The sequence below is a fragment of the Hemicordylus capensis genome, chromosome 6, assembly GCF_027244095.1.
Source record: "Hemicordylus capensis ecotype Gifberg chromosome 6, rHemCap1.1.pri, whole genome shotgun sequence".
Taxonomy (NCBI): domain Eukaryota; kingdom Metazoa; phylum Chordata; class Lepidosauria; order Squamata; family Cordylidae; genus Hemicordylus; species Hemicordylus capensis.
The window spans coordinates 168,671,782-168,688,014 of NC_069662.1; the positions used below are offsets into that span (position 1 = coordinate 168,671,782).

The 16,233-nt window shown below is 48.4% G+C and overlaps 1 protein-coding gene across 1 annotated transcript; it reads right to left on the reverse strand.

Moving 5' to 3' along the window:
- Positions 1-1,307: 1,307 nt before the first annotated feature.
- On the reverse strand, positions 1,308-13,639 carry LOC128332095 (uncharacterized). The gene is made up of 6 exons (XM_053266366.1): positions 12,939-13,639; positions 9,097-9,302; positions 7,347-7,413; positions 6,354-6,444; positions 3,466-3,575; positions 1,308-1,827 (listed from the first exon to the last, which is right to left on the reverse strand). Exons 1-6 carry the CDS (start codon positions 13,102-13,104, stop codon positions 1,547-1,549), a joined length of 921 nt encoding a protein of 306 aa, XP_053122341.1. The 5' UTR covers positions 13,105-13,639; the 3' UTR covers positions 1,308-1,546.
- Between the last annotated feature and the right edge of the window lie 2,594 nt (positions 13,640-16,233).

Sequence of the window (16,233 nt, forward strand, 5' to 3'; positions counted from 1 at the left end):
CCCATCTTGATATGTGAAGGACATGCACTCTGCACATGTTTAGAAATGCTCCCTTTGGGATTACTCCATACTTTAGGACCAAGCCCTGACTCACATTCTGCCTTGTTTGCCTCCCCACCCCACCCCGTTGCTCCTTGCTCCCTTTGTTCTCTGGGCACCCCGCCTCCCCCCACCCCCGTTGCCTAGGTTTCTAGTAAGCAAGCCAAGCCTCCCCCCCCACCATTTTTAAAGCTGGGAGATGCCTTCAGAGATAGGCAGGCACCCCACTTCCATGGGACAAGCTTGCCTCCCTCCCCTTCGGTTCAGACCACGCCTCCTCCCTATGGCCTCCCCAGTCCAGCCCATAATATGCATGCCGCATGCCACTCTCCTGGCATTCTGCCTCATGATGCGCTTGCTGGGTTCTGCCCCTTCTGTCTGTTTCCTGGCTTCCCATTCTTTTTATGGGGAGGAAGATGAGCATCTGTCTTGATCCAGCCTCGTAGTAGTCACGGAGGTGCTCCCCATCACACATTGGGCTCCCCCCGCTTCAGATAAACCCCACTGTAAGCGTGAGCAGTGGGGCACACTGCTGATTGACACAGTGGGGGCGGGACTTACTCCCCCTTTACCCCACTGCACACAGCTACAGAGGGGCAATTTGAGAATATCCGAAGGAAGCTCATGAGAAGCACTGCAAAAATGCCTACAGATGACAGCCGGTCTGGCAGCTGGAAAGGAAAGGTTGTGCTGTCGAGTCAGTGCCGACTCCTGGTGACCACCAAGCCATGTGGTTTTCTTGGTAGAATACAGGAGGGGTTGACCATTGCCTCCTCCCATGCAGTATGAGATTATGTCTTTCAACACTTTCCTATATCACTTCTGCCCGAGATAGGTGTTTCCTATATTCTGGGAAGCCCACCAGCAGGGATTTGAACCAACAGCATCCTGCTCTCTAGGTAGGCAGGTTGCTTCCCCGCTGTGACATTAGGTGGCTAGCCTGGCAGTAACAAGCATGAATTGCCCCCTTTGCTAAGCAGGGTCTGCCTTGGTTTGCATTTGGATGGGCAACTACATAGAAGTGTTGTCTGCTGTAAGATTTTGCTCTTAGGAAAGGGGGCCATAGCTCATTGGTAGAGAACATGCATTGCATGCAGAAGGACCTCAGTCCTGGGCAGCATCTCCAGGTAGGGCTGGGAGAGACTCCTGCCTGAAACCCTGGAGAGCTGAAGAGTCTGTGTAGACAATACTGAGCTAGATGGACCAAGGGTCTGACTCCGTATAAGGCAGCTTCCTATGTCATCTATGGCGAAACAGGACAGACATGCTTTTTGCCATTCCACAGCTTTAATAGTTGCAAAAATAGGATACATCCTGATAGCATCGTGACATACTGTATAGAACGTTCCGTGAAATATATACAGCAATAATTGTATACAGAATAAATAGAAAAGCTTCACAAACATCTTGTTTTTGAAAGGCATCGTCACAGAGTACATGTGAGCCTGTTCAAAAATAATTCGAAAGTGCAAACAAGAGGTGCAAGAATTCCTCACCATTCTCTGTCTCATTCATTTCTATTCCGTTTCCTTAATCCCACCTCTGGTTCCGATATCCCTTGGCCAATGACTTCAGCAACTCCGGTCCTCTTTGGCTCTTCCAACGGATTGAGGAAGAACTCCTGATCGCAGGGCTGATGCCCCTCTTCCCCACAAAGTTCCTCGATATCTTGAAAGAGCGCTTCATGTCCACAGTTTTCATCCCCACTTTCACCCACCTCTGCCTCAGGATGTTCACGGAATGACTGAATAAGATCTTCAAGTCTATCTTGGCATGTGTGGCTAATATCTTAAATTTACAAAAAAAAGAAAAGAAAATGAAAACGGAGATTTACAATTATGATTGTGTTTAATCTTAGAATAATTTGCAGAGCTGCAGCCAGAAAGTTACTTGCAAGAAAGAGGCTTCATGCTTGACAGCAGTACATTGTTATTACCACAACTGCCACCAGCTTTTACCCTCTCTTCTTCTGAAAACTCAGGGTGGGAGGGCCAACCCCAGACATTTTTCTGCCTCAGGCAAAGATGAGGCTCATCCCTCCACCCCCAATTCCAGGTATTTGGCACCTACATGGACATCTTTGTACCAGGTGGAAATGCTCTGTTAGTATCTTCTTTATATATAATTCTCTTAAACGTACCCGTCGTTAATCCCACACGTGGCAGCTCTCGCAAGAGTTCGGGATAGCGACGGGGATGGTTGTGAAGAGAAAAAATGGGGGCAGCCATGGCAGCAGCCAGCTGGCTGGAAAATGGCGTGGTGGGGGGCGTGGGCAATGGCAGCGGCAAACTAGAGGTCAGGGCGGGCAGCCGCCGAGGGAGAACAAACTGGGGTGGGGAGACAGGGAGAACTAGGGGCGCCGATGCTCTGCGCCAGGTCAGCTAGTTTACTCTGAATCCACTTGTGGTTGTGGGAGCCCACACTGTGCAATCCAAAGCCCTACTCAGTTTTCAGAGCTAACCACCATGGCTAGGCAGGGCTGACCTCCAGCTCCTGGTGGTTCAGGTCAGCCTTGCAATGAAGCTCACCACATTTTTTTACTAGCCTGCAGATGGACAGAGCAGAATTGCAAGCCGGAGTATTACAGTTTTAAATAGGCAGAAGGTCAAACTTTGTTATCAACTGCTAACATATTAAATTTACATGTAATATTTCAAAAGCATCCAAATTTTTACCACATACAATTCACAGTATGACTAACTATTTCACAACACCATTCACTCATTCACTCATACATATTCTCTCTTTCCCCCCCAACACGCACACGCACACGCGCGCGCACACACACACACACACACAGAGTCAGTTGTGGAATACTATTCTTCATACATTTATTAACAACAAAAACCAACCAAAAACTTCTGTAAACATTGCATTATTTAGCCGGGAACTGAAAAGAACACATTAGTTCCTCAAGAATGGACAATTCTGTGCATTTTAGAAAACTCATCATGGCAAACCAATTCACCAGCAAAACAAGCCCCCTATTCAGGGCAGAGATTTCAAACCCCTCCATGGATCCCCAAAGGTCACTTCAGCTTAATGGCCTCTCTAAACTATGCTCATTTCAAACTGTGCAAACTTTATTCCTGGTAAAAGGAGCAGACAAAAATTCTGCAGCAGCACACTTTGATCTGATGGTTTCCCAAGAGACAAACTAACAACGACTTTAATTCCTACATACAGAAAGATCTGAGATGGCTTTCATTTTACTTTATTTTTTTTAAACTTACAGATTCTTAACACAAGACATTTTGAAAAGCAAACTGCTTTCAACCACACTCCTTCCTGGGGGTGGGTTAGACACACTCTGTCTTGATCCCACAAGCGATCTATGCAACCTTAGAAGTCCTCCCCATGCTATGACAGCAAGGCGTCCAAAATGCTGTGACAAACTGCTCAGAATCCAAGCACTAAGCAAGGTACCTTGTGGTTTCACTGCTGACTTGTCCAATCCACTTTCCTTCATCAGCTTCCTAATGGACTCTAGCTGTACCATTATTTCATCTCTCTGTTCAGAGGCCAAGGCATTGATACTGAAAGCAAAGGCAAGGCAGGACGTGAGAAGTAAACGCATAGGGGGAAAGTGAAGGCTGTCACAATTCCACCCCAAAAGAGGGAAGGGAATCATCACATGTCCCAACATCTTCATCACTAAGTTAGGATGGTATCATTAAGTCAGTGTCTTAGAAGTTCTACAGACTAAAAATAACAATGTTTCCATAAGGAATTCTACTTATTTATTTCTTTCTCAAATCTGTAGACCGCCCCAAACTTCCATCTCGGGGCGGAATGACCCATTCTTAGGACAGCCCTTTTGACCATCATGTAAGCCCTATTCATACATGATTAGTAAGACTCTGTACGTGAGAACAGCCTGTAAAACAAGGCCGGAAGTCCCGCCCTGGCCCTATCGGTCATTCGTAGCGGCGTGCTGCTTGTGGTCAGAGCAAGAGACAAATGCTGTTGCCGTGATGGCGGACACTGCTGTGATGAGAAGTGCTCACCACCACAGCTATGGGTTTGCCTCTTCAGACAAACATCGCTGGGATCATGAGCAGGGCGTTGCCATGAATGGCTGACTGGGCCAGGGCAGAACTCTGGTCCTTGTTTTGTGAGCTGTATTTGCATACCATGTCTTACTGACACTGTATGAATCGGAGTCTGGGATTTCCATGTGTTGTCCTCACAACTGCGGCCAGTCACCAGGGACCACTTCCAATCATCATCCAGGAGACACAGCAGGTAGCCGAGGTTTCCGGGTTTGGGGGGTCCCAGATTAAAAGCACAGGTCACAAGCTGACACAAAGGGGCAAAGGCTGTCTGGATAATAAGGGCACCACGTTGAGTTGCTCTTTGACAGAACCCCAAAGTGGGCAGAAGGAGCTGGGTATACTTTTGCCCTCACTTCAAGTCAGGCACATAAGATTCTAGATCAAAAAATCCAGCGGGGTGTAGTGGTTAGAGTGCTGGACTAGGACCGGGGAGACCCGAGTTCAAATCCCCATTCAGCCATGAGACTTGCTGGGTGCCTCTGGGCCAGTCACTTCTCTCTCAGCCTAACCTCCTTCACAGGGTTGTTGTGAGGAGAAACTTAAGGATGTAGTACACCGCTCTGGGCTCCTTGGAGGGAGAGCGGGATATAAAATGTAAATAATAATAATAATAATAATAATAATAATAATTTTTAAAAGCAGCTCTACTGGGAACAGCCTATATTCTGCGACTATATCTATAACAATTGACAATAAAATTCGGCCATCCCAGGTCCTTGGGAAGGACTCGATGTCTGGATAAAACAAACCAGTCAATAACACCTGTCTGACTGTGTAAACAAGAGATAATATGGGTTATCTGCACACTACCGATAGCTCCATCGCTCTCTCTTCTATGGCGCTGACTTGCTGATCGATCAGGAATTCCCAGCCTTGGGTCCCCAGATGTTGGGCAACGGCTCCCATCATGCCCAGCCCCAACCGCCTCAATATTGTGGCTAGGGCTGTCTAGCCAATAGCGGGGCTGGGGGTGATGGGAGTTGAAGTCCAACAAGATAGGTTGGGAACCCCCGTGATAGACAACTTACTAACGGGATACAAAATGTAAATACTAATAAATCATCATCCTCATCTTTGGCTTAAGGACAACAGTACCGATCAGAGCTGCACAATTTCAGTCCTCCAGCTATTGCTGGACTACAACTCCCATCATCCCCAGCCACAATGGCCAAAATTCAGGAATGATGGGAGTTGCCGTCTAACATTTGCAGTAGTACCAGAGTTGCCCAGCCTTGCTACAGATTCTGAGAAGGCTGATCTGGCCTCTGTCACCCAAGCCTTAGTCACATTACGTCTGGATTACTGCAATACGCTCAACGTGGGGCTGCCCTTGGAAAGGACAGTACTCAGAAACTACCCATGGTACAGAATGCAGCTGTCAGAGTGATTTCCGAAGGCTGCCTTCAGCCTGGCTGCCTATTTGTTTCTGGGTACAATTCAAGGTGCTGGTTATTACCTTTAAAACCCTAAATGGTTTGGGTCCCGGACAGTGTTCCCTCTAAGTCACATGGTTTTTTTTAATGTCTGCTCAGTCAATTTTAGATCACACTCAGGTTCAGTCAAGAGGGCCCCACTCTGAATGCAGGTGCACGCACACTGCCTTGATACTGCAGCCCAGAACAAAACTCATTCTGCACATAGATGGAAAAAAAAGAGAGAGAACACGGGCCCCGGGGTACCTTAGGGACTGGCTGCTCCCAGCTGAATCTTCCCACCTGAGCATATCACCTGGGAGGGCTCTGCTCCACATGCAGACACCTGCTGAGACCCGACTGTCAGGCACTCGGGACAGGGCCTTCTCAGTGATTGTCCCCAGGTTGTGGAACTCGCTCGCCGTTGAGATCTGCATGGCTCCCTCTCTCCCAGCGTTTTAGAGGAATATGAAGGTTGTCTTTTTTAAAGAGGCTTTTGGCCAATTGCTCTCTTTTGGCCTCCCAGCTCTCTTTTGAATATAGCTGTGTTTTGTTTTATCAGGATGTTTTTTATTACTGTTTTTACTCTGTTGTTAACCACGCTGGGGTCTTCAGATGAAGGGTGGTATAATAATATAAGTAATCAATCAATAAATATTGAAAGAGTCACTCATGCAGCAAACATCAGGGGAACTATGTTAAGGCAGTTGGTCCTCACCTCTCCCTCTGAATATTCTTGTAGGTCTACTGCTCACATTCACTCCTGCATAACAACTCTCCCAAGTGCTAAGGCTGCTGAGATAACAACGTTTAAGCCAAAGTGTATAGTTTATCCTCGTTTACTCACCAGCTTGAAAGTGGATCCAATTGAGTCAATAAAGAATTTAACATTTTCTCTGTCTGGGATAGATGTTGCTCTAACTCCAAAAGCTGGCATTCTGAAAGCAAACAAAAAGACTATTTTTTAAAAAGCAGTATTCACACCTTTTCCTCCTCATGCAAAGTTTTCCCCTTCCATGATCAAGAACAACCATAGTCATGAAAAGACATTGGTGTTTCACGGATTGCCAGGCAGACAGTGCAAGAAAAGTGTGCAGTGCTGAGAATGTCATCTGAACTACCTGCAAAATCACCCTTAAGAATCAGCAGTCATGTTGGAATAAGGCACCATTTGGAAAGACTCCGGTTATCTTTTAGTCTGCAAGTAAAATTTCAACACACCAATGACCTTTCTGTATCCTTTTCCCAGGGAAACTCTGCAGTTGGGCATGTTTAAGATTTTCTACAGCAGTAATTCTAAGCATATAGCTAAGCACACTTAGGATTGTGCTGTAAGTAGTTACAGGGGAAGAAAGGAGATCTGGGAAGCCATCTTTACTAGTATGGAAGATAAATGTCCTGATTAACTCGTGTGTGTGTGTGTGTGTGTGTGTGTGTGTGTGTGTGTGTGTGTGTATGCGTTTTAATCTATAGGATCTGAACTAAAATATAAGCTTGGTCACCCATTTCCAAACACTTTGGAGTTCATTTTGCTTATTAATTTGTTTATTTAATTTAACACATTAAATAAACAGATATATTTCCAAGTAACGGTTTAGAATTGGTGTATAACTACCTATGAATAGTTCTAAAAATTTGATATCACAAATACACATATAGCACTCTAATGCAGAGCACTGATCTATCCCCAAACCAATGTCTCTTAAAGTGAAACAGATCTGTTAGGATGAAGCACTTTAACAAACTAGAGTATTTGCTAGCTTTGATACAATGCAAAGTATGCAAACCACATGGTTAAAAAAAACCCTGTACACAAAACATTTTTTGAACCAATTACTACCTGTTTCTTTGGTTTTATCTTCTGTAGCATTCTCTTTCTTTGATAAATTTTCTTCTTGAGATTTCATCTACCAAAAACAATAAAGCTGTTATGGTAAATTTTCTGTGAAATAGCTGAAATATCTAATCATTAACAAAATATTTCCCCCATTTGTTTAGACTGCAACATCAGAACCTGAAGACCTGAGACAGGTAACAATCGTTTCTCTTAGGAAAATATAGTAATCCAAGAAATCATGTGAACGTCTAACTCCTCATGTGCTCAGTTTAGGTTTCAACCTCTTTCATCTCATTTATTTAAACTAAACGAGGATCAGTTCAAAGTATCCAGCTGAACCAGGCTGTAAGCTGATCTCCCTGGCAATGCTATATATGCTATGCTCAACCTACCACTTACAATTACATGCAACTTAGAACCACCGATTTTAGCAGAACATCCTATCATTCTCATCCTTTTGTATGCCCCAATGACTTCCGTGGGATTTTTCTTCACAGTAAAAGTTTCCAGGATTGGGAACATGCTGGGAAGTACAGCCAAAGCATTTGAGAGACTCATCTTTTTTGAGCAACGACACTGCCCCCCCGGAATCTTTTCCTCCAGATTGTCTTTTCCATTCGTCAGCACTCAGACAACAATGTAATGTTTGGCTCTGTTTCTCAATGCTTTCCTGGGTGAAACATAATTCTCTACAACAACAATTTCTATCGCGTAGTGCATGGTACCTGGACCCATAGGAGGGCCTTCTCTGTGGCTGCCCCTCTTCTTTGGAACACTCTTCCTCCCCAGATTTGTTCAGCCCCCTCCAAGGCTGCTTTTAAGGCCCTTCTTAAGACCTACCTGTTTCACCAGGCATTTGCCCTTTATTTTATTTTATTTTTAAATTGGTATTGGTATTGTTGTTGCCCACCACCTAGAGTCTTTGGAGGAGGCGGTATACAAGAAAATTTTAATTAATAAATAAATACTGCTTTTTAACATGAGTTTTCAAAGCAGTTTACAGAGAGAAATAATAAATAAATAAGATGGCTCCCTGTCCCCAAAGGGCCCACAATCTAAAAGAAACATAAGATAGACACCAGCAACAGTCACTGGAGGTTCTGTGCTGGGGGTGGAGAGGGCTAGTTACTCTCCCCCTGCTAAATAAAGAGAATCACCACGTGAAAAGGTGCCTCTTTGCCCAGTTAGCTGATATAAAGTGTCACTGGATGGGTGCAAGGATGGCAGAAAAAAATTGCTGCGTTTTTCAGTGTTTTCCTGGGAGAGGCACAAGTCTCTGTTTATGTTTCAAGAAACAAATCATTTTTTCAAAATTTGCAAGGTTAGCCTTCATGTACCTTATTGGTGTTAAGTTCGCACAATGGAACTGTACATTACTGCTGTACAACAAAGGTGAAATGCCTTTGACAATACTAGTGTCTAAATATTGCCTTTCCCTGGTTCAGTGTGGCAAGAAAGTAGTATGACTATATTGCATTTACATACAGTATATTGCATTTACTATATTGCATTTGCACACATTTAAACATGATAGAAAAGAAAAATGCCTTCTGAAGCCTAATTTTAACCAAAGAAATCCTTACAATTTTTAAAATCCCAAAATAAAATAAAATAAAATAAAATAAAACTTCTACTTGGCACTGCATATTAGAAGCAATACTGGTATGAAGCAGAGACACACACAGAAGTACATGGGGACAAATTCCAATTGCCTAACAGTAAATGGCCCATTTGGCTGAATAGCAGAAATTACCTTTAGAAACTTGTATAAAGCAAACACTCCCACGCCCAGAGCATACAAGGGCATGAGCGTTAAGGCAAAGTCTTTGCCGTTCCCTTTAGTCCGCTCAGTCTTCAGCTCCTTTTCCATGGCATTCCTCATTTGCTGGATGCTCTGATAGGTTTTACTTTCAGAACTTTCTGAATTCATGTGTGCCTGCAGAATTCTCTCAGGGCCACCTACAAAACAAGAATTTCAAGGACTGAGAGTGAGCCCAGCCCATTGGATAAAGAGTGTGACTTCAATCTGGATTGCTGAGTGTCCGCATCATATCTGTATGCACACCCTGGCCTGTGCTCTTCCCCAAATAAGCAGGCTCAGAAGTACTCCTACAGCTCTTGAGTTTTGGCAGGACAATCCTGCACCCTAATAGGTCCTTCAGAGGTGGGTTGCGGCTGCAAGTCCTGTCTCAACCAGATGGTGATCTGTCCATGACAAGGGGGAGATGACAGGAGTCCCCACCCATGGAACACCACCCTGATCAGAGCAAAAGACTGAATCGAGCGTGTGACCAGCATCATGCATCGGTCTAGAAACCAATGGGAAAGGCCCATAGTTGTCATGAACAACCATGAGCTCCTGAGCTGCTCCCAACAACCCGGTCCAGAAATGAACATTGAAGATCCCCCACCAACAACAACCTGGACCACTCCAATGCCAACGACACAACCAGGTCCATCAACTCAGTTAGGGGCTCCGTTGGGCAATGGGGTGATCTGTACACCAACAGAAGTCCCAGTCCATCCTTGGTCCCCAAACTTAGGTACACACACTCAATATAGGCCAATTCCCTGACAGGGATCCTGGTAAGGGACACCACAGCAGCCACCCCACCTCCCTGCCCACTTCCTCTCACCTGCTCCACCATGGAGTAACCCACCAGGAGAAGCTGGGATTAAACCAGACCACTAGCCTCTCCTGACCAGGTCTCCGTAATGCACAGCAGGTCGGCTTCTTCATCCATATAATCAAGTCATGGATGATCTCAGACTTATTTTGGACCGACCGGGCATTACAGAGTAATAAGATGAGGTTCTGTGAGTATTGGGCACTGTACTCCAAGCTCAAAGAGGTGGTAGGCCTCCTGGAAGGGGGAAACAGCAATTAAATGTCTGAGTTCCCTTCCGCTGTAACAGCCGGCTGACCTACCAGCACCATATCTCTGTCAATTCCCCACCACCACTGGAATAGCTGCCTCAGAGCCATCCCCCAGCCCCCCATCTCTGGACAAACCAAGACACATATCTGAACCAGGCCCAGCCAATTACCAGGCAGCAATAATAATGTACTGAGCCACAATTCACAGACTCACTCAAATGGAAAGATTTGCACTTTAAATTTCTAATACTCTGGATGGATAATGGCCAAAGAGGCAGTTAGCAGCCTGCTGCTCCAAGAAAATCACTCTTGCAACAATGATGGCAAACCTTTCACATCTCTTGCTTTCCCCATCGTTGCCTTTCCAATGACTCAAATGAGAATCCTAGTCCATCTTTCTTTAGACCAATCCAGTCTATACTTCAAAGGAAGAAAGCATCATTAAATTAGCAGCAAAGGATGCTTCACAATTTTATCTTTGCAGCCATCCATTTGAGAAGTACATCTCTTCTTCTGGGCCCAGGGCTAAAGTGCTAAATTACCACATTGGGACAAAAATCACATTGGGACAAAAAAACCCAACTTCAAGTATATGCTGATGGGATCCGAGCTGTCGGTGACGGACCAGGAGAAGGATTTTGGGTTTGTGGTGGACAGCTCGTTGAAAGTGTCGACTCAATGTGCGGCAGCTGTGAAAAAGGCAAATTCCATGCTAGGGATCATTAGGAAGGGCATTGAAAATAAAACGGCTAGCATTATAATGCCCTTATACAAAACTATGGTGCGACCACACTTGGAGTACTGCGTACAGTTCTGGTCACCACATCTTAAAAAGGACCTTGTTGAACTGGAGAAGGTACAGAAGAGGGCAACCAAGATGATCAGGGGCCTAGAGCACCTTTCCTATGAGGCAAGACTACAACACCTGGGGCTTTTTAGTTTAGAAAAAAGACGTCTGCGGGGAGACATGATAGAGGTCTATAAAATCATGCATGGCGTGGAGAAAGTGGAGAGAGAGAGAGATTCTTTTCCCTCTCACACAACACTAGAACCAGGGGTCACTCCATGAAATTGATTGCCAGGAGGTCTAGGACCAACAAACGGAAGTACTTTTTCACACAACGCGTGATCCACTTGTGGAACTCTCTGCCACAGGATGTGGTGACAGCCAACAACCTGGATGGCTTTAAGAGGGGTTTGGATGACTTCATGGAGGAGAGGTCTATCAATGGCTACTAGTCAGAGGGCTGTGGGCCACCTCCAGCCTCAAGGGCAGGGTGCCTCTGAGTACCAGTTGCAGGGGAGTAATGGCAGGAGAGAGGGCATGCCCTCAACTCCTGTCTGCGGCTTCCAGCGGCATCTGGTGGGCCACTGTGTGAAACAGGATGCTGGACTAGATGGGCCGTGGGCCTGATCCAGCAGGGCTGTTCTTATGTTCTTATGTACCATGTCCGTCTGCAGTTGCCACCAGCTTGTCTGGTGGCTACTCAGGGACGGGCCTTCTCTGCTGCTGCCCCAAGGCTTTGGAACATGCTCCCTGCTGAAATAAGAGCCTCCCCACCTCTTTCCACTTTTAAAAAGGCAGTCAAGACGCATTTATTCACCCAGGCTTTTAATCAGATACTGTTTAATAGTTTGATGGTTTTTAATAGTTTCAATGTTGCTTCAAATTTTAAATTGCTGTAATGTTTTAAGCTTTTTATTTGTTGTTTTCATTGTATTGTTACAAACCGCCCAGAGACTTGTGTTTTGGGCGGTATACAAACATGTGAAATAAATAATAAATAAATAAATGTTGTTTCTTAGCCTGGATGCAAGCAGCACAACCAAAATTTGGCTTCTTAGAACTATGCATCCAATCAATTTAGGGCATCTGTTGGGCAGAGGACCTTGCAATTATTGCCCTGGGTGTCCTATGACACCTCTACGAGATGAGGAGGCCAAGAGGCACCTTTTCATGTGGCGTCTCTCTTCTGTTCAGAAGGAGGGGGAGAGCAGCTGTCCTGACACAGGCCGGCACAGCACCCCTTCTGGGCTTGTCTCCAGGGTCTCCTCCTTTATGTTCTTCTTTAGACTAATAGCTTTTGGGGGATGGGAAACCACCTTCTCATTAACACTAACCTGCTTTGTGAATTTTTTGTTGTTGCAACGCTGTATAAAAATATTGTTGAAAATAAAACATAGGAGAAAGAAATCCATTCCTTTTTAAGGCCCATTCACATGTTATGTTGAACACTTATATGAGTGTACAGTGTACCCAGGTACAGAATAGATCCGTACACAGGTACAGTAATTCCCGTGTTGTTATACTGAACGCAGATACAGCAGGACATCTCCTATCTGCACCACTATCTGCATCACTTTTTAAATGATCACAGGAACAGTCAGTCACATAAACACGTGTACAAGTGTACAGACACCTGTAAACTCGAACAGCGTAATGTCTGAATCGGGCTTTTCCCCATGCACGGTTCAAACAGTTCCCCACCACATGCAAGGCTGCTGCTCCTGAATTCCTGGTGCATCAACACACAGCATGCAAGATCCTGACTGCATGAGCCCAGCACCTCCTCCCAGGGTTTTGCATTTCTGCCTGCGGCATTTAAAAACAAGGCCACCAGCAGCAACAGCAGGGAAGCCCCCTACCTCCAGCAGAAGCCCCCGTTCCTCTCCCCCCCGCCCCGAAGCCTCCCTGGTCCCAGGGAGGGAGGAGATACCTTGGCGGTGCTGATGAGGATCCTGGCGGCCAGGGCTGGTCTTGGCTGCCCGCAGCGACCTCCCGCCGCCGCCGCCGCCCGCGCCGAAGATCCTGGGCATGACGAGGAAGACGCAGAGCGCCAGCACCACCGAGACCAGCGCCTGCTGCACCCAGGACAGCACCATCGCGGGCAGGCAGCAGCAGCCTCGGGCCGGAGAGGGAGGCCGGCCAGCCAGAAGGCGGAGCCCTCCTCCTCCTCCTCCTCCTCCGCTCCAAGCCGCTCTCGGGGGTGACCGGGGCTGCTGCTACCGACCCCGCAGCCGGACTGGCCCGGAGCCTCCAGGAATCAGCCCCGGCGACCCTCCTGAAAGCAAGAGCCTGCCGGGCTTCAGGGTCGGCCGCCGGGGGGAGAAGGAAGGAGCCGGCCGGTCTCCAGGAAGAAGCCCTCCTCCCTCCAGCCAGGGCCGGCAGCAGCGGCAGCAGCCCCGGTGTGATCGGGAGGAGGAAGGCTGGCGTGGCTGGTCTGCTCCGCCCGCCGCCTGCACCGAGAGGGAAGCAGCAGCAGCAGCAGCAGCAGCAGCGGCGACCAGAAGGAGGCAGGGCAGCAGCAGAGCCCAGCCCACCACAGACCCCGGCAGGAAGCGGCAGCCGGCCGGCTTTCTGGCACCCTCTGCTGGGCTCTGCTGGGGCCGGCGCTGGCAGCCTTGGAGGAGTCGCGCCTCTGCGCTTTGGGCAGCTGCAGCCCGCCACCCGGGACCGGACCCCACCCCACTCACAGGGATTCCCAGATGTTGTGGACTACAACTCCCATAATCCCCAAACGAAGGCCCTTTCAGTGGGGGATGCTGGGAATAGTAGTCCACAACATCTGGGAATCCCTCTTAGAGAGAACACTCCCTACCCCACCCCACTTCCTTCCTTCCTTTCCCCCACCCAGAGGTGCTCTCACCCCTGGACTTTGGGGCTGAAGCCCAGGGCCTTCATACCCACTGGGGGGCCCCAAATCGTCTTTGATCTGTCCTGGGTGGTGTGGTTTGTGCCCTCAAGAACCTACGTGTGAAAAAATGAGGCTTAACTTGCAGTGGGGTGGGGGGCTCCAAAGGCCTTTAGGTCCAGGCTCCAAAATTACCTAGGTGCACCTCTGCCCCCACCTTTGGCTTTGCTTAACATCCAGCCAGATGAAGAAGGGTTTGGGGACTGGGAAGCGTTTGCAGCACCAGCGTCTCCTTTGGGTTGGTCCAAATGTCAGCAGCAGCGTTGGGTTCTGAAGCTTAAAAACAAGAACCACTTAGCTGGGCTACGTGTCTGTCTTGGACGGAGAGAGAAGTCTGTGTCTGTGTGCTGCTGCCTAGGGGGACACACAGTACATAGGAACATAGGAAGCTGCCATATACTGAGTCAGACCCTTGGTCTATCTAGCTCAGTATTGTCTTCACAGACTGGCAGTGGCTTCTCCGAGGTTGCAGGCAGGAGTCTCTCTTGGAGATGCTGCCAGGGAGGGAACTTGGAACCTAGGTGCTCTAAGTTCCCTCCCTGGCATCTCCAAGATAGGGCTGAGAGGTCTGTAGCCAGAGAGTTCATGTACCCACATCCCTTCACCTCTCAAGGTATGATTAGCCCTTTCCTTTCTGGCTGGGAATAATCCCATGCCACTGCAATTTCCAACACCCCAAAGGTGTTACCAGGCTGTGAAATGGGTTTGTTTTCACTCTGTTTTATATTTGTTGTTTTAAATTGTGTACACCACCTAGAGATACACATATCCAGCAGAATAGAAATATGAAAAATAATTAAGTAATAAAAGCCAGATTCAGACATTATGATGTACAAGTGTACAGATTTCTACATGTGTTTGTCTGGATGACTGAACCTGTGTTCATGGTAAAACTGAACCTGGGTACAGACCCCTCAAACGCATGTGGCAGATAGGAAGTGTACTTCTGGACCTGCGTTCAGCATAACATGAGTTTGTTTGTTTGTTTGATTGATTTAAAATATTTATATCCTGCCCCTCCAGCACACTGTTGCTTGGGGCAGCAGACAATAAAAGAATTAAAAGATAAAATGCATGATAAAAGAATATCGGTCTGCAGGTGTCTCTTGATTCAAGACCGATATTCTTTTATCATGCATTTAATCTTTTAATTCTTTCAAGAGTCTTGAAAGCAACTGCAAGTACACAGTAGAGATGCGCATGGAACTGCGGCAGGGCGGTTTGAAGGGGGCAGGGGTGCACTTACCCTTCCCACTAGTGGTGTGCCCGAACCGGTCCGGCGGCCATTCCAAAGAATGGCCGAACTGCCGGACCAGTCCGGCCCTGCCTGGTCCAGGTCCGGGTGGGGGGGTATGCCCTTAAGGGCGGGAGGGCTTGCTTAGCCCTCCCGCCTCCTTGCCCCCGCCAGCGCCCGTATTGAACAGTATAGGGGCACTGGAAACCAGCCGCGCCCCCGCGCCGCGGCGGCGGCGAAAGAACTCCCCAAGCCAGCCCTCCCTCCCTCCCAGCTAGCTGGCCGCCCGCCCGCCCTCCCGCCGGCTCGCTCACCGGCACAGAGCTCCTCTCGTTTAGAAGACCTCCCGCAGAATGGTGTTTTGCGCGCGCGCGCATGCACGCACCACAAAGCACACCGTTCGCCGGAGGCCCGGTCTACCTGCCGGGAAAGGGCCGGGTAGACCGGGCCTCCGATCGCTGGGTAGACCGGGCCTCCGATCGCTGGGTAGACCGGGCCTCCGGCGATCGGAGGCCCGGTCTACCCAGCGATCGGAGGCCCAGTCTACCCAGCCCTTTCCCGGCGGGTAGACCGGGCCTCCGGCGAACGGCGTGCTTTGAGGCGCGTGCATGTGCGCGCGCGCAAAACACCACTCTGCGGGAGGTCTTCTAAACGAGAGGAGCTCTGTGCCGGAGCTCCTCTTGTTTTCTATACGGTGAACGTTGAGCGAGCCGGCGGGAGGGCGGGCGGGCGGGCGGCCGGCCAGCTAGCTGGGAGGGAGGGAGGGCTGGCTTGGGGAGTTCTTTCGCCGCGGCGGCAAGGGGGGGCGGCTGGTTTCCAGCGCCCCTATACTAGGAAATACGGGCGCTGGCGGGGGCAAGGAGGCGGGAGGGCTAAGCAAGCCCTCCCCGCCCTAAAAACAAGGCCCCCCTTCGGTGCCGGTCCGGACTTCTCCGGACCGTGCACATCACTACTTCCCACTACTTCCCCCCCGCCGGCATCCATGTTTATTAATGCCCACCGGGGCGGCAGTGGCTGCCGCGTTGCCCTCTTCTTCCGGATATGACCGGAAGAAGTTGCCGGCGCGCCTGTGAGCTCCAGCACAGG

Bases quoted from the DNA above. Each gene is read 5' to 3' on its own strand.
- LOC128332095 (XM_053266366.1), bottom strand. From the start codon at position 13,104: ATGGTGCTGTCCTGGGTGCAGCAGGCGCTGGTCTCGGTGGTGCTGGCG. The intron at 9,303-12,938 runs GTATCTCCTCCC...CTTGTTTTGTAG, and splicing joins TCCTCATCAGCACCGCCAAG to GTGGCCCTGAGAGAATTCTG. The intron at 1,828-3,465 runs GTACCTTGCTTA...TGTAAATTTAAG, and splicing joins GTCAGCAGTGAAACCACAAG to ATATTAGCCACACATGCCAA.